This window comes from Neocloeon triangulifer, unplaced genomic scaffold (genome assembly GCF_031216515.1).
Source record: "Neocloeon triangulifer isolate White Clay Creek 2 clone unplaced genomic scaffold, ASM3121651v1 ptg000012l, whole genome shotgun sequence".
Lineage (NCBI taxonomy): Eukaryota > Metazoa > Arthropoda > Insecta > Ephemeroptera > Baetidae > Neocloeon > Neocloeon triangulifer.
In genome coordinates this window covers 15,599,578-15,623,889 of record NW_026775554.1, presented here as the reverse complement: position 1 = coordinate 15,623,889, position 24,312 = coordinate 15,599,578, and the positions used below count along the sequence as shown (strand labels likewise).

At 36.9% G+C, this 24,312-nt stretch overlaps 1 protein-coding gene and 1 non-coding gene across 2 annotated transcripts; one reads left to right on the top strand and one right to left on the bottom strand.

Moving 5' to 3' along the window:
- The first annotated feature begins 3,047 nt into the window (after positions 1-3,047).
- LOC132197413 (juvenile hormone acid O-methyltransferase) lies at positions 3,048-24,196 on the top strand. The gene is made up of 7 exons (XM_059620693.1): positions 3,048-3,139; positions 11,202-11,272; positions 21,722-22,204; positions 22,749-23,128; positions 23,231-23,363; positions 23,496-23,643; positions 23,936-24,196. Exons 4-7 carry the CDS (start codon positions 22,764-22,766, stop codon positions 24,103-24,105), a joined length of 816 nt encoding a protein of 271 aa, XP_059476676.1. The 5' UTR covers positions 3,048-3,139; positions 11,202-11,272; positions 21,722-22,204; positions 22,749-22,763; the 3' UTR covers positions 24,106-24,196.
- Trnaa-cgc (transfer RNA alanine (anticodon CGC)) lies at positions 23,723-23,794 on the bottom strand. The gene has a single exon. It is a non-coding gene; the product is annotated as a tRNA-Ala (tRNA).
- Positions 24,197-24,312: the final 116 nt, after the last annotated feature.

Genomic DNA, 24,312 nt, shown 5'->3' with positions numbered 1-24,312 from the left:
AACAGTGGCTTTTGATAAAAAAAAAAAAACTGATAAGCTCCCCCATACCTTCACAGGTTCAAAAATTAAATGGAACCGTGATAAGAGGTTTGAAAATTTTATTTCCCAGACCCAGCGGAAACAAATATAAATATCTCACATTTTTTCACCGAAAGTTAAATTTTTTCATATTTTTCATTATTTTTTTTACTTATAACATCAGAGATTAATTTACTATGTAAAAAATTTCTGAACAAATAATTCATACAATGTTAAAGAATAGTCTAGGATTAATACTATATTCTTCAATTATGCAGAATATTGTGATTGGTAAGTCAATAATGTCTCGCAAATCCCCTTTCCTGACAGGGCTGACGGTCACAGACAGTTTATAATTCACTGCCGGGAAAATCTAATCTAATCGAAGCACTCTGCAAAAGCCTTGCTGGCGAGCGCCGGGAACAGTCCTGTGTGTGTGTCGCATCAGGACGTTCTATATGTACATATTATGATTCGGCGCGTTCTCTCTATTACCATGCAGATGTCTAGATAATCTCTCTCCATTGCAAATTGATGATATTGCCGGCTGCTGCGTGATATTGGCAGCCGAGAGACAGTATTATTATTACACAAAAGAGAGGAGCGACTCATCTCCATTGTCAGACTTTGCGTTTGAACTTTGGGCTTCGCCCGCGCTCACTCACTCCGCATAATCAGACTTCGCGACACTCACGTCGGCCCATTTTAAATTCAAATCATTTTCTTCAGCGCCCCTCGGCCGGATAGAAAATTAGAAACGACTCTTGTGGCAGCAAAAAATTCATCTTTTTATTCAGTGAATAAATTTCGCACCGAAGTGCTTGTCGCAAGAGCCACTTTCTTATTCTTTCTTTTTGGAGGAAAACTCTGGAAGTCGTTTCTCATTTTACGTTTTTTATGGGCTGTAAAAGCGTCGATTTTTATTATTTACCGCGCAGTCCATTATTGCGCCGGTCCACCCAGATATAAATGCACTTTTTATGTGGCATTTAAGATTCGGCGCCGATATTGAATGGCGGCCAGCAGAAGAAAAAAACGAGAGAACATCAGTGCACCCCTGGGAAAGCACCTCGTTTTCCAAAGAGACCGGCCGCCGCTTTTATTTCAATAAATTTCGCATTACTCATTCGGCAGACGCGCGCGTCCGAGCAAAAGAAAAATAGCTGCGGGTCAGGCTGCGCTGATAAAACGGAAAGACGCGCGTTTCCGTGTGTGCAGCGGCGAAAAGCAGGAAAAATGATTGTTCGAAATCGGTCCCGGGAGAGCTTTTAGATTGGAAAGTTCAACCGGGGAATTCTCTGCCGGGGGAACAGTGAGCCGACTGCCCACACCTATTTCAAGGGAGAAACAAGATCTGGGAAAAAAAACTAAATTGGGGATGACGGAAATGCTACATTCATTGTTTTTCTGCTTTATATCATCAACTTAATAACTGTTGATCAGATGCTATATTTAAGAAATATGAGATTAATCATAATTTTTTTCAGCATAAATTTGGATATATTAGAAAATTAATAATTAAAAATGGAAGCAGGAGAGAGAGCTCAAGCAATGCAACTATCCCATTTGAAACCTGATGTCCATCACAGGAGGCATGAACCAATTATTAAATTAAAAACATCATGAAATTCCTACCAAAACTATGATTTCATTAAAAGATTTAAGAGTTTTAAAAAGTAAAAAAAAAAAAAAAAAAAACTAAATCACTCATAAAATGAATGTGGCTTTCAAATGGTTTAATACACATTGTAGCTTAAAAATATATTATAATAAAGTACTTTTGAAATAACATACTCCTTAAATAATTTTTTGCAATTAATTTGAGTAAAATTTTAGCAAATTAGCTTCAAAAAATTACCCATCGCTGATCTGTTTTGATATTATTCACAGTTTGCGCCTCAAACAGTTCATATTTTAAACCTACAAAGCATAATATAGCGTGTGCATCTGGTTCTACTTTCCTTTCACGGCGGGAAATTTATTTTCCAGCTTTGCTGCTCGCGACAGGGATGGATGAGAATTCGCTTGCCTGCTGAGCGCATTTTGGCACAAAGTTTTCTCGCTAAGTACATTTACGGGGGTGGTGCCGCTGCTGCTGCTGGTGTGCTGCACGGTGGTGGTATTTTGGCACAGTCGTGTGTTGTTGGGTTAAGAATTGAAAAATGACGGCCATCCTGCGATGGCATATCTAGGGCGCGGTCGGAAAAACCGCCCCAGCAGCAGCAGCTCCACACATTTCAGCCAGATAAAAATTGCCGCTGCCGCCGCCGCTCTGCTTTTCCGACTAAATAAATGCGAAAGCGACAGAGAATGCTCTTTCATGGAGTGAGTGCTCGCCGAGAAAGAGAAGCCAGCTTTTTGCTTGATCAATAAAAAGCTGGGCCAAAATGGCAGCTCTGCTAAAAGGATTTACGGAAATCTTTTCTGCGAAGCTTTTCCTTGAATTATTTGTTATTCGGTTTTCTTCCGAACCTTTTCGCAACTGAATTTTTTCTTAAAATTTCGGCCTTAAAAGCTTTAACATGTTAAAAGCTATATTTTTTCTACGTATTGTCAATGATGGGAAAGGATGTAATATTCGTTTTAATCTAAAACAAAATTAATTGTTAATTAAGAGCAATAAAAATATATAAGTTTAGATTCGTCTTTTTAATTATTTTGAAGCATATAATTGATAGAAATCAATTTTAAACAGTGTTTAAATTACAATAACGATATAATATAGCAACTTACGTTTGTGTTGATAAAGAAAGATTGAGATTTCAAACGGGATTCTTACCTGAAAGACAAAAAAAAGTATTTTAAATTGCATTCTAGACCAATTTCATAGATTTTTACCTTCTATGACGTGGTTAATGGTTACTCGCTTCGCAGTCTTCGCACAATCCATCCATACACGGACACTAATCACTAAAGAAATCGCGGACTGATTTTCGAAAACACTTGTCTCGTGTTGTTTTGGCGGGAATTCTCAGCTGTTATGTTATCGGCATGGTTGCCACATTTGCATGCCGTGAACGAAGGTGGGAGGGGCAGTACAATCACTTAAATCACGGTCTTCAGTTCTTCACTGTAACTTCAGAACAGATGGAGGATTTTGAGGCGAAGTTTCAGATTTCAAGTAAGTTACGATTTTTCCTAAAAATTTTACACTACTGATTTGTCGATAAACAATTTTAGATTTAACAAGAAGAGATGGAAAAAGGAGATAAAAAATTAGCTCAACAAATTTAACTGCGTATGTGTATGATTGGATATTTTATAAATATACATATTTTAATGAAAACTAATATGGTGTGGGCTCGGTAAAATAATTGCTGTTGAATCTTGCGTCAAAATCAGACATGAAAAGTTTCAATATTCACAGCAATAAAAATTATTTTGCCTCTTCATCCCTAATCCCTTACGATAGGACTATAGGAGCTTATTTCCACTCACAGTTTTATTTTGCAAATGAAGAATTTGCTTTAAAAAATTACAGCAAAAACATATTTGATCTGAATCTCCATTTATTTCTCCATTCATGTTAAATTTCAAACACGTACAAAAACTTTTCCATGGTTTTCTTGTTACAAATTTTTATTTTGCGCTGGTCCTAAACTGGAATGACGGGATGGACAGAAAATAAATTTCGCCGAGCATAAGAAGCCGATGATTAATTTATTCCGTCCCCGTAGTCAAATAAAATGAGAGAGACGCTAATCAGTCATGAGAATGAGTGTCGTCACGTGTGTGTATGTGCCGAAGTCGCGGTCGTTGTTTGGCTGCCTTTCAAATCCAGGGCCACCCGGATCGTGAGAGTGGTTTCCGAGAGTGACACGCTCTCCAAAATAATTGATTAATGGCTTTATTAATTAAATATCGCGCGACATAATGTGTTTTATTCCGAGTATTACACACACAATGCGTGCCGCAATCATTAACAATGGCGCCGCCGAATAATTATTTGGCTCGTTCGCGAGTGTCGCTTTTTTAGCAATAAAACTCTCTCGCCACTCCGACGCGTTCGTTGTATGATATAATATGGCAGGCGCAACTCTTATCCGGAGCGGTGCATGACATTGCACAATGACACTGCACAACGCTTTGTCTCCAAACGTATTTATCGCGCAATCTGACGAGCGCCAGTGACACAACGCAGCGCTCTGCACCATGCTGCGGAAATTTCGCTAGTATTATTTTAAAATTTGAAAGTTTAAAATTGCATTTTTCTTATAATGTCTTCCTTTCAATTCACTTAAAAATTTTAAATAATATCAAATTAGAAGTTGTGAGTTAAAAATATCAAAGTTTACATTGAATTTAACTTGCTAATTTAGTTTAAAAAAAGGTTTATTATGTTCTCACTAATTTTCAGGCAACTACGACTCATCAAAACACTTCAGCTCGATAAAAATAGTAGTAAAAAAATGTAAATAAAACTATTAATCATTACTATGTTATAAATTTTTTTAATTCAGTAATTTATGTTATTTACGTTTAATGTTGATTTTTTTTATAATTTATAATTTTTTTATAACATCTTTATGAACAAAGTTGATTATATTAAAAATTATTAAAAGATTTTAAAAGAAAAAAAAATAACAACAATTTATTTAAATAAATGAGAGCATCAGGCTATGTTATTAAAATGAAGAATTTTTTTACAGAAAAGCTGGAATTTTGTGCCTTTTTGCGTCATGAATGAATATAATTAATAACCATTAATTAAAATATTTTATATTAAAAATAAATAATCATTATATATTAAAAATTTAAATTTTTTGTAGCTTAAAAAAGTTTCATTAAAAATTACATGAAAAATCTGTGAATTTCCCGTGGCTGTAGATTTAGATTTCATTTTATTCAATCTTGGTCAAGTCGGGGCGGCGATACGAAACAAAGCTTTGCTGCGGTGGCTGGGCTGGCTGCTGTGCCATGGAAGCAAAGTCGGTTTTGACTCTCTGACAAAGTGACTGCGGCAAAGAAAGGTCCGCCCCAGCCAGTCAAGCGGGCTGCAGCTCGCTCGAGAGCGAACACAACTTTTGCAAAAGCGAGTTGGGTGACTTTGCGTTTTCGCCAAATAAAATAAATGATGGTCTCGAATAACACACGCGCCGGCCGGGCGGAAAAACTAAAAAAGAAAGCAGCGCGGGGAGGAGGAAAACGAAAACAGACACAATAGGGAAAAGCATGCAGCAGTGAAATAAAAAAGCTGCCGCAGAATGAAGATTGAGTGAGTGAATTGCTGCTGGCTGGTTCTCGTATTGCGCGAATTTTGTACTGTCATGCTTCGAGAATTAGCAATTGAGACTGGATTTATGGCAGAAAATGTTTTGAGCGTTGGATTACTTATTTATAAAAAAAAAATTCAACTTTTTAAAAAATTGGGCAAAAAATCTAAAGCTTTTGATTGACTCTTTGCATAAAATTTTTAAATTCATTAAAATAATTAGGCAATTTTTTTAAACTTTCCTTTCAATTTATTTGAACTTCACCACAAACAATGCAAGGTTTGTAATTTAGTATATTTACAAATGTTTAAGTTGAAAAAAAATCGTGTTAATAAAATACCGCATAAAAATAATTGCCTTCCCTTAAATTCTAAATAAACATTCAAAAATTTATCAAAAAGGGTTGTTTTTAATTTTTTTTGCCTATCTTGCTTTTTATAAATTAATTTTAGCTATCTTTCTCTACAAATCTGGTCTCCCAATGATGAAACGCATCCATTGGCTTAAACCGTGAGGATTTCATCAATTGAGTGAGTTTGCATGAATAATAATAATATTATTATGGTGCTGACACACCCCCTGTGCGAACATCACTCATCGCTTTAGCTCCCTTCCTTCTTTTCAGGCCCTCATTCCCAGCAGCCATACCTGCTGCTCTTTCGCGCATTTATAATCCATCTCGTGAAGCAAAAAACAGCCGCTCTAGTCTCTTTCTCTCTCTTTCAAATTTTCTGCCAGCAAAATTTCTGTTTTCCATGGTGCGCGTTTTTCAAGCAGACAAATATTTGATTCGAGCGGGTGGGTTTGGTTTTCTCTCTCATTTGCATTACATCCATCATTCTGGCGCCTGTTGTTGTTGCTCTCGCCCGTGATAGATGATTTTCGCCGGCGATGATTGAAAATGCCTCAAATATTATATTATCACGCCGCCGACTTTTTTCGCTGCATGCTCTCTTTCTTCCGCTACTCCTCCTCCCCCGGCAGGCCAACTTTATATATTTTTTGCTGCAAATTGCATTAGCATTAGAAACTTTCCACTCTGACATATTGAAAGGATTCGATCGGCACACAGCAACTTTGGTTTTTTTCTCTCGCCGCGGAATAATAATGCGATGAAATTCCGCCGGCAGCAGCTTTCGCGCCGCCGCTTATTTTTAACGTGAGCACCAGCGAGGGGCGCGCGAGAGAGAAAAAGTGTATAATATAAAAGCTGCTTGGGCTGTTTCGCGGCCAATTTGGCTTTTCCTCTTTTCCGCAGGCACCAGTGAAAGCTTTTTCGTTTTCCGCGGAAAATGTGATTTTGTCATTAAAACGTCGTTTAATGCAACCGCCGCCGTCGCATTGCTGCAGAGGGAAAAATTTCAGACAGAAAAACTCGACCGACGGAAGCCGAGTTTAAAGGGAGAGCTAACTAAGAATTATTAGATTTTCGTTTACATTTTAAAATTCAATGAAGTTTCAACCTTAAAACCCCTCTTTTTTTGAGAAAAATTTATATTTTGCAAGAAGTTTGAATAATTTGAAATGCATTTTTTTTATATATATATATATATAAATATTTAAATGCTCAATTTTCCTTGATCTGCATTAATAAAAAATATATCACAAAAATGCGCATATTACTTACTATTCCTTAACAAGAATTGAGGAAATCATAAATACTGATGTAAACGTATCATCCTTTAATTTAAATATCAATTAAACAGAAAATTTTAGCGGAATCAATGATCCATCAATTAAATTGAAGAAAAATTAAGAGAATTTAGACAAATTTTTTAAATCGTTATTTCATCATGTTTTAAAAATTGATTTTAATTTAAAATATCATGAAAAATCCCCATTAATTAATATTAATGATTATTTAACTCAAAAAAATAATGGTATAATATAAGAAAAATGAATTGGTATTCTGTGATATTAATAAGCATTACATTTATAATTGAATTACATCTAAATTACCTTATAAAATTAGTATAAATAATAAATATTGCTAAAAAATTATTTTCTCGTATTAAAATTCAAAATGGAAATTCTTATCTTAAGTAATTTGTACAATTCTTTTGAATCACATGGTAAAATTCGGCCCACGCAATAATCGTTTATCATTCAAATTGCCAATTACAAAGCAATCATTCCTGTGGCTATTAGAAAGTAAAATATGCTGCCGTTGCAAGAGCAAATCCAAATATAAGCCACCACGTTCACAGTGCAGTCATCAAAGGGAAGTTGGAAAATGCAAAGGGCACTCGATTTATGCATACCAACAAGAGAGCGAAGCGAAGAGATGATTGGCATTCACACAAACACATAGCGCCCCACTCATTTGCATATTAATCAGAGTTGCATAATTACATACCGGCGAAATGCCACACGGCGCCCTGCGGTCGCCTCGATGGTTTGATTCGATTTGACGCGGAAAACAACCTGAGACGAGCGAGGTGCATCGATTAAGAACATTCAAAATCCATTTCGGCCGAGATGTTGTTGAAAATTTTATTTCTTCCTCTTGAGTAAATTCAAGAAATAATACAAACTGCCGCGATAAAAAGCACCACTCTGGGGAATCCATCGCTCAAGCAAATTAAATTACAAGAGGGTGCGCGGCAGAAATAATGATTGGAAGATGAGGCGGCGCGAGACATATTGAAAAATGAGGCAATGATGAGCGCACGCGGTGGCTGATTTTGTGATTTCCCGTCCGTCCGTGTATATATGTACGCAGCTAGCAGTTTTGCAAGTGGGAAAACACACTCGGATCGAATCCTTTCTTTCCGACGTGAATTAATGAGAAATGCACCCCCTCGACGGTTCCACCCACCCTTCCATTAATTACGCGCGCGAGAGCAAGTGTAGTGGAAGAAAAACAGATTATGCCACCCAGCCCAAGTCGATATTTTAATGTATTTTCAATTTAACAAACAACTCTCGACTCCATCCGCCGTCGCTTCTTATATTGATTAAATTTGGCAACTGATCAATTTCGGGCGTAGCTGGAATTTGATGGGAATTTTCTGGGCATGTTATCGTGTTATAAATCATAGGAATGACTGATTAATTAAATATTAATCTTTTTTAGTTTAATTATTTTCTTTAGATATGAAAACATATTTTATTTATTGGTTTATTGCCAGGGCTTCAAGTATTTTTATTCTTTCGCTTGAAAGTTCATTGGAGCAAAGATATTGCTACAAAATTGCCTTTCATCCTCCTTCTTCCTCTTGTAGATGAGCCACACGTGACGAATTCCAAGCTCACATGAATTTTAATTAAGCGCCGACTCTCGCCGCCACCTCTTCTTTTAATGCATTCATAAAGTTTTGATTAAAAGCGCGCCAAGCGGAAAAAGAAAAATTCTTGGGAAATATGTTTATTGCAGCAGCTTCTAACTAACTTTTTTCGCTACAAGATTCTTCTCGAGAGCGCTTTTATACGTTTTCTTTTTTCTCATTTTTTTTCTCCGCAGAAAAGCTGGAAAGAAAGTTGATTGGTATTCTGCTGAAATTAAACCGACTCGCCCAGCAGAGCTCTTTGTGCGCGCCGCCGCGCGCTCTCTTTCCTCCTAATGGCCGCGCTTTTCATGTTCTTTTAATAAACATTTCACGAGAGAGCGAAAGATGAAAAATCGTTATTTTTGCCATCCGCGCGCCAACCAACTTTTTTATTTGGCGAGGGCGGAGTTTTGCATTTCTTCTCGGGAAAAAAGTGATAAAACGCCCGACCGCCCGCGAAAAGATGATATTAAAATGAAAGTCGCGCGCGCGTGGGCGCCTATAGCCGCCACGCGTAAAAAATCACATTAGTAATTTGTTGTTTACATATATTGCGTGCGGGGCATCTTCAAATCAAGATAAATTTGCATGTGTAAAGTGATTTAGTAAGCAGCACATGGGACGCGACGAGTTTTTTAAAAATAAATACAAAATATTGCGGAGGATACGCCAATTATTATATACCTTGAACTACAAATAAATTCTTTTCTTTACAATTAAAAAAGAGCTGAAAATAATTTTTCGCCTAAGCTCTTAAGTGTTTTAATTTATGTTGATAAGAATCCTCTAATTCAAAGCACGTGTAATTCTGGTGTAATTTAAATAATTTTTATTTACTTCCATGCAAACTTATGCAACTTGATTGACGTGAGAGTCGGGCAAGTTGCCTACTTTAATAGATTTCTACAATTAATGGATTATTACAAGATTATGCAATAACTGATTTCCTTAAAATTCTTATTCTTTTTTTCTTTAGTTCTAATTTAAAAATTAATTTAAAAAACAAGAAAGATAGTTGCTCAAAATTTTTAGAAGCAAACGAAATTGAATTTAAAATATTTATTTTTTAAAGGTACAATAATTCAAATTATTATAAGCAATGCAAAAAATAATTTTTACTTGTGTTTGATTATTTTAGTTTCAAACCAAATAATATTTAAAAGACTAGACCAAGGACGCAAATTAAGATAATTCTCTATACCCTTGATGTTTACTTGAAAACCTGCGATTCCTGCGCTCTATCAAGAACAGCTAGAATTCCGTTGTTGTTCGCCTTTGGCACTGGAAATTCTTGAGAATTCGTGAATTTGCTTTGCTGCGAACACAGAAATGACAAAAATAGTGTACTTGCTTTGATGTTTGAAAAGCGAGCGCCATAAAGAGGCTTTCGTTCCCTCAAATATTTGCCGCCACCGCTGCTCAAAGGTCGGACAGAAATTTCTTCTTTGGCAAGATAGTTTGATCCTCTCTGCGCAGTGAGCGAGAGGCTTTCTAGTGAGCTAGAGAGAGAGTTGAGTTTCAGCAACAGAAACACTACAAGTGAACAGCCAGCATCTTTGGCTGGCCCGTGGCCATGCTCACCTTTGTTCTTTCTTACATTCTGCGGTGGTCCTTCTCATCCCATGCAGGAATCCGCCCCCCCGAACCACCCCACGGCTCTTGTTTCAACACGCGTATAACGTGCCCACGAGCAGGCTTCTACTTTACAACTTGAATCCCTTGAAAGATGAGACGAGAGACGACTTAAAAATCTGTGCTTCTCAACAAGCTTTCGCCATTATAGTGGACACACAAGAAATTTTCAGTTATTAGAGGGATGATAATCACTAAAATAGGAATATTGTTAAGTCGCTCTATTTAAATTTTGTTTTAAAAATATGCTGTGTAGTGTGTAAACTAATGATTATGATAATGAAATCTGATTTTTTTTTAAAAAAAAACAATAATTTATACAGATAATTAAAAAGGCAACATTCTAATTTAAAGTTTGTGTTGAAAAAAATATATACCTAAAGAAAAAAATTAAAAAAAAATCAATATTAAAAAATAAAAAATGTAATAGTTTATGCATTAAGTTTTTATATCAGGACGTACAAAAGAAAGTGTTTTCCATGTATCCCTCGAAGTACTTAATTTTTTATTTTGATAAATTATTGTCTTGAAAATTAAAATTACATTTTATTATTCAGTATTCTGTGTCCACAAAAGTTTAAGTGCGGAGCGTGTATAGCCTATGGTGGCATGCGATGGCAATTAAGGGAGGAGGGGGTGGCGACGGAACTCTCCGCCTTGCAAGACGTGGGGCCGCAAACAAATTCGCCAATTTGCGGCGCGCACATTAATATTCCAAAATAATAACATCTCTGGCCGGTAGAACAAGACGAAGAAGAACTAAAACGTAGAGGGAGAGAACAAGCGGCGCATGAATAAGCAAACAGTCCGCGGGGAGCACCCAAAGGGTTAATCAAGCCCAATTTTAAGTTGTAAAAAAGTAATTTTTCAGTGGACGAAAATGTTGGACTATGGAGAATTTGAGTGCTTTGAAGCCAAAATGCCAAGTAGTGCTTTTTGAGGGTTACGGAATTTAATTTTTTTAATATTTTTTAAATCCAAATTGAAAAAGAAGCTGTGCAATTAAAAATTTAATATTTTCTTACTTTTTCAATATTAAGTTAATATCTATTTTTTACTTCTTTTTTAGGGCATCTGAATTCAAAGCGCTAAAATATGCTGTATTTTATGATGGATATTCCTCGCCAAAGTCACTTAATGGTAAGTAATCGTCTCTTTAATATTATATAAAAAAATTTCAGAAAAATATACCTCATTGTATATTTTTATTAATTAATTCATAATTTCCTCTGATGCGGTTTAAACTTTGTGTGAACCTAGAAATATCAAATAATTTAAGATCTTCTCAAGAAAGTAGCCGTAAATAAGATTAAATTGTTGATCGCTTACTTTTTCACTTAATATTTTCGACCCAGCATTAAGCTTGTGTTGGCTTGAATCCGCAACCCAATGGGGGCACGCCTTATTTTTATATTTATTATGCAGATGAAAGGTTAAATTATTAAATGTGGGTCTGCTGGCGCTCTCTCTATCTCTCTCTTTTCCTCTCTTGGCGCGTAATAAAAGTTGGCCAAATGAAAAATATGGAAAAGAGTTGTGCATAGCGAGCTACGGCGTAATTTGATATTACAAAGTGGAATTAAAATTTCTTCTGCCTCGCGTCCCTGTGGACTCAGGCTGCGGTCCATGCGCAATTTAATTTAAAAAAACATGCCCCACTCGCAAGCCGGTCTCAATTTGTATTAACACATTACTTATGGGCTAGAAAAATATTGTCGTTAGAAAGGATTCTTTTTTAATTTTCTTCTTTTCCTGATTTATATCTTTGAAAATTAAAGTTTGTCCATTCCTGAGTAAATCATTCAAACGCTAGTTTATTAAGATGAAAATTTATTGATCAAAAAAATAAATGTATTGCAGATTTTGTTGTTATCAATTTTTAGCAAAAATTTAATGAAACTTTTCATGCTGAGTAATTGTGTAATTTTATTTATTTTATGAATGAATTCAGTTAAGTACAGTATTATTAATTTTATGAAATTCTGAAAGGTTCAGTGTATTGAGTCCAGTGCTGGTGAGGGTTGATGGTTAAGGGTTGCAAAGACAGGTGGCATGCCAGGACCGCAGCAGGTGCGGACAGCAAGCCATCTCGGGAGGAGGTGTGAGAGAGTTAACCCTTTGGTCCTCTCGTAGCCAATGGCAATTTGCACAACTCCCACCAGTTTCCTCGAGAAACACACTCCCATTGCATTTTATGTGTATTCAAATGGCATGCTAATTCTGGAGTGTCTCTGCATTCGTCATTCCATTGGCCGCCAGCTGGATTTGAGCGGGTGAGTGAGCACCAGCCTCGAGCACCACTATTTGCCGAGGCGCACAGCACCCTTTTTTGCTCCGGCATCCCTCCCACCCTCACTCTCCATCTGACAGCGTTCCTCTTTTTGCTCGCCATGCTTAAGCTCCGCGCAGTCAAAGATTTATCTCCCAGCGTGCAGAACAACACGATAAGAATGCTGCACTGAATTCTCAAGATGCTTCATAATTAATCAGATAAAATATCCTCATCCCTGCAGTCTTGTGTGTCCTTACTTTTCAGAAAGTGGGGCAATAATTTATAGAAAAAAACGGTTTTTTATGAGCCACATTATTTTTGAACTTTGAAATTATTTAATAAATCTTTTATTTTAAATTTAATTTATCTGAGGCTCTCTGTGGAAGATTGTTTTCATGCATATTTTTTTACTGTTTTGCTAGAGGTGTTTCCTTTTATTCAAAAAGTACTATTTGCCTTCAATAATTTGTTTTATTTTCCGTGTCATATCCATTTAGCATCAAATTTTTATACAAGTAAAATATTAGATTTTATAATAAATTATATTCATTTATTTCAATTTAGTTCTTTCTCTTTAATATCAAGCCAAGAAGTGATTGGTTGGGTAGTGTGCAGTGGACGTTTTGAATTCAGACTGAGCATCTCGAGCACTTTGAACCTTTCAGCAGATCGATACTTGGAGTCTGCTCCTTCCTCACTGTCCTCACTCATCTCTCTCGCCCCCTCTGCTCCGCAACCCCCATAAAACCGCCGCGGCACCAAAATGGCCACGCAGGTAGTTTCAATTTTATTATTTTCAATTTGCCCTAGAATATTTTTACGGCCGCGTAAAAGGCGCACAACCATCGGGCTGTGCCGCCGCATCTGGCTTTTCTCCCCACTTTCGCGTGTTGGGAATTAGGGGAAGCTGCCCTTGTGAAATATAAATGGCACAAACTTCAGTTTTTTACTTCTTCGCAGTTTACTGCAAAGTTTCTCAGAGGAATTTCTGTTCCTGAGTTTTTGACTGCCTTTGTGCTAATTTATTTTAAGACCAGCAAGATATTTTATTAATTCGCGAATTTATTGTTTACGGACAGTTGCTTGATGTTTGCCCAATTCAGAGGAACATTGCGTTTCGCAGAAGAGAGGGTGAGAAGAAGTAAAGGGGGCGAAATCAATAGGTTTGAAGCTGCGGCTCAGCAGGCGCGCTCCTCGCAATAAACACGAAACAATAACACCCATTGGCAGCGCAAACAAAAACCTCTTTCTTTTGCGTTTAAAACGCACAGAGTACCTGCACCCTGTCGATCCATTACTTGAGCAAACACAGGAACGAAAACACAACTGGAGTGAGAATTTTGCTGCCTGCTCAAAGTGCACATTGATTTCTACCGCAACCTGCTGTTTTCAGGTTGACGCTGGGCAGCTGAAAATTTTGAGTCAATTACATATTGACAAAAATTTAATAAAAAAAAGCCTTATTTCATATCCAAAATTTTCGTAATATGAAAAGTGTAATTGATATATCATGAGATTCCAAATTCATGAAATTACTGCTCAAATGCATCGTACATCGCAGAAATTATTGATTTAAATCATACATGAGAGGAAATCAATCTTTAAAACAAATTAATTTTTATTATAAATTAAAACAAAATTAATTAGAATAATCAAAAAGGAAAGTTTTTTTCAGAAAAATATTATTTATTGGAGCAAGCCACCTTCGATTGAAAGTTCAAAAGTAACAAAATGTTCGAAGTCTATTATAATTTTCCTCCATCATCAAGTAATTTTGGCAAAGTGCGAAATCCTCTCTCTTCACATTCCCCCTTTCTAACCGTTGAGTGCGCAAATTAAAATGTATGCTCATGCGTAGCACTCTTTGTGTGCAGCAGAGGCGGTGGGTGCACAACAGTGCAAAAAGCCGCCCGCTGGCCAGCGAGAGTAAATAATTTCATACCTGGCGAACACAATCGCCAAAAAGCCGGCAACCTACCAAATCGATTGATTGACCGGACAACACACACGTAAGCGCAAAAGGAATAATCTGATCACTCAATTGAGCTTGCTTGGTGCTCACTTAGGCTTGAATTATTCTCTGTGTGTGCTCATCACACAGGAAAAACGGTAACGTGGGCCTACTCGGAAACAACCTATGTGTACCCCAAACCAACCTAACTAAACTCGCTATCACCACAATTTCAATTAGTACACTCCATTTAATCCAGCGAACAAAAGTTAAAAATATCCACAGAAAATTAAAAATTAACCCACAGTTAATTTTAGAAAATTTTATTTTCAAGACCAACATGGTATTCAATTGATTTTAAAATAATAACTTCCTAAAAAAATTGATTTATTTCTGTGGCCACATCATGATTATAATTTCCACCAGTTTTGGAAGAAATAAAAGGCAAAAAGGTGCGCCTGTGCTTGGCAGATAAGCTCCAAGAGAAACAATAAAAGCCGCAGAGAGAGCAGAAGAGAGAGGCAGGACGGGCGGGAGAGCGGGTGGGAATTGAAAGTGGCAGCTGCGAATCGATCGCGGCATAATTTATATTCTGCTATTGTTTTGCGTGGCGCGGCCAAGTCATTTTTATATTAATAACAAACGCACCGGCGTGGGGGTTGGGCGTTGCAGCCAGAGAGGGGGCCTGAAGGGGTCGACGGGGGAATAAATATCTATCGGGCTCTGCGACTGGCTGATAAGCAATTTCGCATTTGAGCTCCATCTTTCTTGCCGCTGGTGCTCTTTGTCGATACTATTGGAAAGCAATATTGAGAAATAAATTAGACGCGGCTTTTGCGAGAGAGACGTGGCCATTAAGATACAATCCCTTCTTCTTCTTCCTCCTCCTTGGCTCCGAAGAGGCCTCCCTCGGGAGATAGCATTAAAATTATGCGACCAGCAGCCACCACTGCAACAATAAAACACACCAGTCTCTTCTCGAAGAAGCTTTTTACATAAAACAAACTTAGAGCAAAGCGGCAAAAATTGAGGGAAAGTTTCTATGAAAATACTGTTTGCTTTTCTGAAATAAAACTTACCTTGAAGAATCATAATTCTTGCTCGAAAATAATAATAACTCAGCTTTATATTTCATCAACGCCTGCGAAAATACTGCTTATGCAACATGCATGCCAGTGGTGTGTAGCAAGTTGCCTAACTTGCCCACTTTCTGTTGCACTTATTAAATAGTCTGTATAATGAAGATTTCATTCATTTTTCATTTAAAAATATCTACGCGCTCCAAAAAGCTAGTGAATGAGAAACCAAGATATGATTTTTTTAGATAGGAATTGCTATAGAATTTTCCCTCAATTTTAATATTTTGCGATAATTGTGTTTATTTAAATAATGGAGAAAATGCGATTTATAAGTAATTTGAAAAGTTTTGAGATAAGACGTGAGTAATTTACGCGGAATAAACGAAGCTTGGCGAGAGAAGGCTTCGGCAGCACCTCCGAAATTGAATGGAATTAGGTTCCAACTTTGCGCGTGGCTAAAGCAGGGTGGTTGCATATGTGTAAGGAGGCGATAAAGATCTGTTCAAACAAGGAGGGGTGCTCGCCCATACTCGCACACTGCCGAGCAAATATGAATTGATCCGCGGCGACGACGAAAGATGATGAGTCGGCACAGAGAGTGCACTCATAATGACGACTGAATGGTCTCTAATATTTGCTCGGCTAAGTAACGAGATACCACACCAGAGCAATATGTGTGAGAGCGCAGAGAAAAAAGGTCGTCTGCTTATCAGGAAAAGTCCCTAATGGCCTTGGGAGTGTCGTAACGTGCGCTTTACGCCTTTTGATTTTCTTTTTCGCATTATCTCGGATGGAATTCGGGCCGGGGAGATTTGCTCTCGCCAATTTGCACAGCTCGCGCCTCATCAGGGAACACTCAAACCTGGCCCTTGTTCCATTTTATCGCTGCGACCCGCTCGCTGCTCCCATTCCGTCCATTCTGTTAAAATGTCATCTACAAAAAACTGGATATTTACTTAACAAAATAAAAAATTCAAAATTCATAGCGTTCATTATAAATTGTCTATTATTATTATTATGTTAAAGCTATTTTTATGTTATGACACTGTAATTAGAGTAGACTCATAAAACTAAATGATTCACAAAATTTGTTATTGGCATGGTTAAATAAAACTATATTATTAATTTAATTTTAACCTTCACATTCCTTTCACATAATTTGTGTTGGATTATCAAAATGTTTGAGTAATTTATGAAGTATGAAACTGACAAAAAAGAAAAAAAAACAATATTTAAAAAAACGCAATGACAACGATATAAGAAATCCTGAAAAAAAAACTTATCAATTGTCCCTAAAAAGCTTAAAACTTAATTTTGTACATAAAATTGTAAAACCTCTTCAAAATAAAGATATAGACTGATATATAGAAGGAAAAATAATTTTGAATGTGGCGGTGCGTGGAGGAAGCAATAGCCATTAGAAAAGGGTGCGTATCTCTGCAAAAAATCAATAGTTCTCCATCTGCAGCTCGCAAACCCCTTTTTGGCACAACAAACGAATTTTTACGAGGCAACGACCACTTTCCCGACTTTTGCCAGGGCAACAGCCCGGAAAGGGGATTGGAGAACGCGTGGCGAAAAGGGCGCGCCGCCATTGGCGACACATTTGAAACGGCACCAATTCCGAGTTGAATAAAATAAATTCTATTTGCCGTCGTTGGCCCTGCCCCTAGCGAGGCCGGTTCGCCAATGACGCAATCAAATGGGGCGCGCACATTTCCATTTCCATTGCCAATCCGACTGTAGAATTGTTTTGTGCGACTGTGAGTGCGCCTGCGAGCGCTGGCGCTGCAACCCGCGCCACACCCATTCAGACAAATGCAGAGCCCAACCGACGAGAATAATTCCCGGGGCTCGCTCGGAGACATACAAACTTGCAATACTCGCAGGCGGAGCTGACTCTCTTTTCTCTCTGTATCTTTGCCCGGGCGAGGTGAGGGAGGGGTTGGTTCGCTGCTCTCGCTCTGCAGAAATCGGCGCCACTTCAACCCCCACAAACGGAATCATTTCAGATTGCCTTCCTTCTCCTGCAGCCGCTGCTTTTCCAGCAGCTGCCCCTGATGTGCTTTTCTGCCCCTACTGCTGCTCCAGCGTTTTTGCTGCCCCTGGGTTCCATTTTTTACACCCCCAAGATTTAATTAATATTGAGCGTTTATTGCATAACGGGACTTGAAAGTTTGTCAAGCAATTCATGGAAATTTTCTAATATTTCAAAGATTTCCCTTCTTTGATCAGAGCTCGCCAATATTTGATTTATTGAAGGTTGGTGCGGTGCTTTTAAAGTGGAGCTACCGCTCCACGTCCACGACCGTCTTCCACAGCTTCTCAGGTCACAAGAAAAACAATAATATAATGCTGGTGCCGAGGCCGAGTGCCAATCAATACGGACCTGCGTGAAGACGACTTCAGTTTGCTCTCTCCCTCCCTATCTCCACGTAGTCTTGCTGCGATAGCCAACAAATTAAACTTTTCTTATATTTGCTGAGTAAACAAATTAATATACAATAAAAAGATGCACAATTATTTTGCTACATTTTTTATTACTCCGATTCAATTCAAGGAATTTTTAATTAAATGGACATTTTTTACATATTATTAGCTAAATTTAATAAAACTGTTTTCGAGTGGCAGTAAGAAAAATTACAAATATTTGACTCAAAATTAATGCAGCATTGGCGAGAATTATAGCTTTGAACCTCCAATCACCAGCAGGAAGCAAAAGAGGAGAACGAAAAATATGATTGGAGAACGTTAGTGTGACTCACTTGGTGCTGGTGCGCGCGAGGAGAATGAAACGGAATTGACAAAAGGACACAAAAATGGGTCGATACCGCTGAGTTTGAATGCCGGAGAGTTGGGTTTGGCTCCGGCAATTCATCTGCTGCAGCGGCAGCACCTGCTGTGGTCTCTGCGCGATATCTCTGCAGAAGCGCAGAGCAGAAAGATTATTTTCCTCAGCAGAAGCCCAACTGACCACCATACTGGTCTTAAATTAAATGGCACATTTCTTCAGCAATAGTCGATCTAATTTCATGGAAAAACTAAAATACAGTTTTGGTAAAGTGATTGAAAAAAGAACTTATTTTAAAAGTTTCAATTATTTGCACCATTCGCTCTTTTTCTGCGTCGCTGTCGAATTAATCAACAGCAAAGGTACCACTTGAACAAACCTCATTATTATTGCTAAATAATTGTTAATTGAGTGGAAATTCAATTAACAATAATGTGGCAGTTCTGTGGCACTAGAAAGACAGAAAATATAAGTAAAGGTCATTATTGTTTAGGCTACCGACATAAATAACAAAATTTCCGCAAATTTTAAACCCTCAGGGAAAGTTTTAATTTATTTTTTATTACAATTTTATTTTTTTAATTCTTTTTTTACAAGTTGCTTCAAATTTGAAATTTCAAAATTTTCCCACTATCAATTTTTCTTTAAATATGGTGACCATATAACTGATGGCGCTATAGATTATACACACCTTGATGATTTTTTTTTTTACAGATCCCTTTCATGTCAAAAGAATAAAAATACAATTTTTACTAAGTTTTCTCTAATTTTTTGCCAATTTGGCTTATTTTTGGACTTTCAAAGTACAAGAATGAATTTGCCCCTGCCGGTCTTCATCAAAGTTCATTTTCCTTTTTCACAAAACGTTCTCCGCTTCAAAACTCCAGACCAACTCAGTGGCTGTCGACAAGCGAAGAAAACCACATCCTTGTAATGAATGCAACAGTTTAGCATTAGAGGTCATGCGTGCTGCATACTTCCAGCTACAGAGGTGTTGCTGTGATGGAAAACACAAAACAGCAGCCTTCCCATGCTCTACTTTTAAACTCTAACAACACGCAAATATTTCTTGGTATACTAAATACCTCTCTTTTGACTATGATTTCCTGTAGTAACAGCACCTCGTAATAATTAAGAAAAACAAAATAAGTCGGACCATGTCGTTGGTAAATTGTAGGATTGCAGGAACATTTTGCTAATTTGCAATTTATCAATTTAATTGCTTTGAAACAGTTTAATATATTTCCAAAAAATTAAAAATCTCCACTTTAGAGGTTTGTGTAATAATTAATAAAATATTTAGCCTCCAGCCAAACTAACAATAATTAAAATTTACAGAAGCCGCTTATTATTAATTCATTAAATATAAAGCTTTTTTTGTTATTTAAATAAATTATTAATTGCTGATAGTAATAATGTATGCCATCTGATGCAAAACCTTTAAAATTAAGCTCTTTTAAGCTTTCTGCAAAATATTGATCCGGCGGCTCATCTTATAATATTTATCGCGCAATACTTGCCGGTTCAAAATTTAATTTTATGCATCCGTCTTAACGAAGATTCTCTCCCCACACGCGCATCACAACAAATTATTTACCAAACAAGGGTAAAAGGAGCAAAAGACGACCGGCGGGGGTGCGGCTGATGGGGTGGTTAGGCAGGCGGTACGTGTGCTTAAGACAGAGCGAGAGCTAAAGTTGGAATTCGTCAATATGATATAACACACACAAAATGCGCATCTCGGCTCCTCGACATACCTCGCACACATCCATATACACATGAAATATGTACAGAGTGAAATTGCAGAAGACAAGTTGCGTCTTCATCTCTCGATCGGCAACGGTAAAGGGGTGGATTTTGAGCGGCGGAGGGTTGAAAAAGCAGCCGGAATGCATCGCTAAGCTTGACGTGTGTAGTGCGGGAAGCTGCTTGCGCACGTAGCCACGCCGAAAACCGGAACCTGCTCAAAGATGAGTAGATTGCATTAAAATAGCCGCGCCGCCGAGTATGCAAATGAGCAAATTATTATTTCGTGGCCCGGCGGTGGAGCTGCTTTCTTGAATAATGCTCCGTTTTGAGCCATTTGCATCTGACTGAGGAAGCACAATCAAAATGCTAACTGCCGAAAATTTCGTCTCGCCGGGTCCATTTCACTGTAGGCTTTCGCCGTTTTGCATTTTTATTTTTTCAATGCCAGGCGTTGTGAATGAATGACCAAAACATCCGTTGCGCATTGACGGGCGAGCCTTTTTTCCTAATCTCTGCGATGTCATCTAATAAGTTAGCAGCTTTCTGCGACTTAAAATGCGAATATAATATCTTCTTTAAAAATAAAAAATAATTTAATGTTTCTTCAATTTCTTCGCCTTAATGAATATGTGTCGTTTTTGTTCTCAAAATGATCATCCTCCAATAAAAAATTAATATAATATACGACATACGACTATATTTACAATTTCTTTTTGGTTGGAGTGAATGACCTGTAAAATTTTGGCTTCGCTCGTCACTCAACCCAAAAGATTCTAGGAAACTGTTGATTATTTTCTGTTGGAGTGAATAACCTGTAAAAAGTTGCCTTCGGTCGTTTTAGCCAAAAATATTCAAGGAAGCTGTTGATTATCTTCTTTGAAATAATCAAGGAAAATTTTTAATGTTAATTTCAAGGATGAAGAAATTTCATCTGTTCAAAACTTATTTCGTGTTTTCACTTTAAACATATAGGCTTCTCTAATTTATTCCTATTCGAAAATCTAGGACTACTTGTACGACATTTGCATAACAACAGAAGCGACAAACATCCATTTGGGCGTGTTAACTTAAAGTTTATTGATTACCGGTACTTTTGTTGGCAGTTGACAGCGCTGCAGTTGAGTATGATGAATGCCATAGTATGTTACCTTCCGCCACTCAACAAAATGTTGAGAAGTATTTTTCACTGGCCCTCTTCCTCAATGTATTGATTAATTTGCGTAATTTTCTATTCCATTAATATTCAACCATGTTAGCCTCAAGTCATCGCGTTTTAATTTTCTCTTTAGTAAGCCTAAAAATGTAGAAATAAAACATTTTTTAATTTGCTGTAGATCAAATATAAGATAATGAAATCAATAATCTTATTTCAATTATTTTGAATTAATTAATTTTTTTTGCTCACAATTTCATGGACTTAAAAAAAAAAAATAAATCAAAGATATTTATTTCTATTATGAAAAAATAACAGTGAAATAAAAAAAAACCGCGGAAAATTTGTTTGAAGAAATTTATTTATAAGATTTTAATAATTCTTTTATTTGCGACTAGAGATTTGTAAACTTAAAAGCGTGGCAAAATGTGCAATATTTTGCATTATAATAATTTATTATTTAATGTTTACAAGTGACTCCTACGTGTTAGCAAGGTATCTTTTTAAATGCAAATCAATGGCATAACTAACACAAACACACCATTACGTGAAGATGGTATCTGGACATAACGTCCACTAACACACTTCTTGTAGGTTACGAAATAGGTGGTTGTGAATGTGAATGGATGAAATGAGAAACAACTCGGAGGAAGAGAGAGATAGTCCTTCACCTAAAACGAGGGGGGTCACCTCACCTACAAAAGAGATCCACCACACTCTTTTTCCTCGCGTCTCCTCATTTGCATTTGAGCAGAAGAACTAGAAGTCTAGATTGTTGTGTCAAAATGTTGACTGGGTCAGTAAATGGTTATCAGAAGAGAGGTAAATGGGAGGAGGAGTCAGTTCTTGGCTTTTTGTCATTAAACCGGTATATAAAAATCTGTTTCGCTGACCACCAACTAGTCATTCGTCAACTTTTTGAGCTACGCTCATCAACAGCTCAAAACGCTGCAGGAGTAGCCCTTAGACAACATATCATCAAGTGACCCTAACGCTACTGCAACTTTGGGGATACTTTATTCCCGCGCTTATATTTTAAGCAATTCAGTTTGGAAGAAATACTTTTCCTTCAAAAACGTAAGTGAATTTTAATTAATTTCCAACGTCAAAATCTGACATTATAGTAACACAATTAGTATACATCTCACTAAATTTCTTACTACTTTTTAAAATCTAACATCCTGATCCCTTCATTAAGAAAATTTGGGTTAAATTAATTTTGTGCATACTCTATAAATTAATTTTGACACTGTAAATTGGAATAAAAAAGTTTTAATTTGGTTATTTGTAATTAATTTTATTTCACTAAAAAAATATGTTTATGTTCAAATTTAGAGATATGGGAATTTTGATAACATAATTATTTTATTCAATGATTTATTATATAAGTTCATGGTTACATTTACTTTGAATTTTTAAACTCTGGAAAAGATTTGAGAACAATTCTATGAAATTTCTAAAATTATTAAATTAATAACTGGTTTTATTAAACAAATAATAATGAAAAAAATGATCATTATAAACACGTGCTTTTGTGTGCACTTTTTTGATAAGCAGGGAATCTGTTTCAGGCATTTATTAAAATAATTTATTAAATAATTATTTCGTTCATTTATTTCAGACGGAAAATTTTAAGATGAACCGAGCGCAATTGTACTCGTCCGCAAACGCACTGCAAACACGGGACGCAGCAGCGGCATTGTCCCTGTACTGCGACGTCATGTCCTGGCCTGAGGAGTGTTTCGTCCTGGACGTGGGTTGTGGCAGCGGCGATGTGACCAGTAAACTGCTCCTGCCAGCTCTCAAACGGTGCAGCACCGTTACCGCCGTCGACGTCTCACCCTCAATGGTCAAATTCGCCGCCTCCAAACATCAGCACCCTAATTTGAATTTCCGCTGCCTGGACATCGTCGCCCCCGACCTCCGACCGCGCGCAATTTTTCCCACTGGCTTCCACAAAATTTTCTCCTTTTACTGTCTCCACTGGATTAGCAACCAGAGGTAAGATAATTATTATTTTTAATCTAATTTTAAATAATTTCGTAATAATGTGCCTGAAATTTTAATTCTTTGTATGTTAATTTTATTTTTTATTTTTTCCAGACAAGCATTCTCCAACATGTTTGATTTACTTCTTCCTGGTGGTGAGCTGCTCGTTGTTTTCTTAGCAAGCAATCCAATTTTCACCGTTTATGAAAGACTATCTCAAGATTCCAATTGGTCTCGCTATATGAAGGTGAGAATAATTATTAATTAATGTTTCAGTTTGAAACTGTTCTACGTTATTTTGCACATTTATTGAAATTATAAGCAAATACAAATTTCTCTTTGGTGTAAGTTTTCTTTAAATTTTTTCTTTTAATTTCAGGATGCATCAAAATTTGTTTCACCGTACCAACATTCTGACCGCCCAGACGACGATCTCCGTGATCATTTGGACATGTCCGGTTTCACAATTAAGGATTGCAACTGCCTTCTACAACATTTTGCGTTTCCATCCGTAAACGCACTTAAAAGTAAGTTTTATTAAAATAAATTATAAGGGTTCAATTTTCGTCGCGTGACGGGCAAAAGAAATTTATTCAAAAAGTGGGCTGGAGATGCTGGGGTTCGAACCCAGGACTTTCTGCATGCGAAGCAGACACTCTACCACTGAGTTACATCCCCGGTGATCCAGTGGAGGCCTCTCAATGCTTTATAAAGTCAGACAGCGTTCTCCGCGCGGCAGAAAATAGAACTAACGCATCGTGCCAAAAATCCTAAACTGGCGCGAAAAAATTTTAATTTTGCTTTAATTTTTCTTTTCAGGCGCAATTAAAGCTGTCAACCCGTTTATTGATCGGATACCAAAAGAAATGCACGAAGACTACCTAAACGACTGTATCGATGAGTTTAATGACATGGGATGCGTCAATGATGACGGCACAGTGTCTGCTGATTACAGACTTTTGGTTGCTTTTGCCAAAAAATCAAAATGAATAACATCATAAGAGGCCGAAAAACTGCTTGTAATTTATTTTTTGTATGTTCAAGATTTAATCTTTAAATATAAGATAGAAGTTTGCACTAAACTTTAAGCTCACAAATTTATAATAAAAGAAGTAAATTTCAAAAATATTTCAAAATTTTGTTTGTTTTCTTTCGCAATAACGTGTTAAATATTTTATTAAATTTTATGCTTATAT

Bases quoted from the DNA above. Each gene is read 5' to 3' on its own strand.
- LOC132197413 (XM_059620693.1), top strand. From the start codon at position 22,764: ATGAACCGAGCGCAATTGTACTCGTCCGCAAACGCACTGCAAACACGG. The intron at 23,129-23,230 runs GTAAGATAATTA...TATTTTTTCCAG, and splicing joins CACTGGATTAGCAACCAGAG to ACAAGCATTCTCCAACATGT. The intron at 23,644-23,935 runs GTAAGTTTTATT...TTTTCTTTTCAG, and splicing joins ATCCGTAAACGCACTTAAAA to GCGCAATTAAAGCTGTCAAC.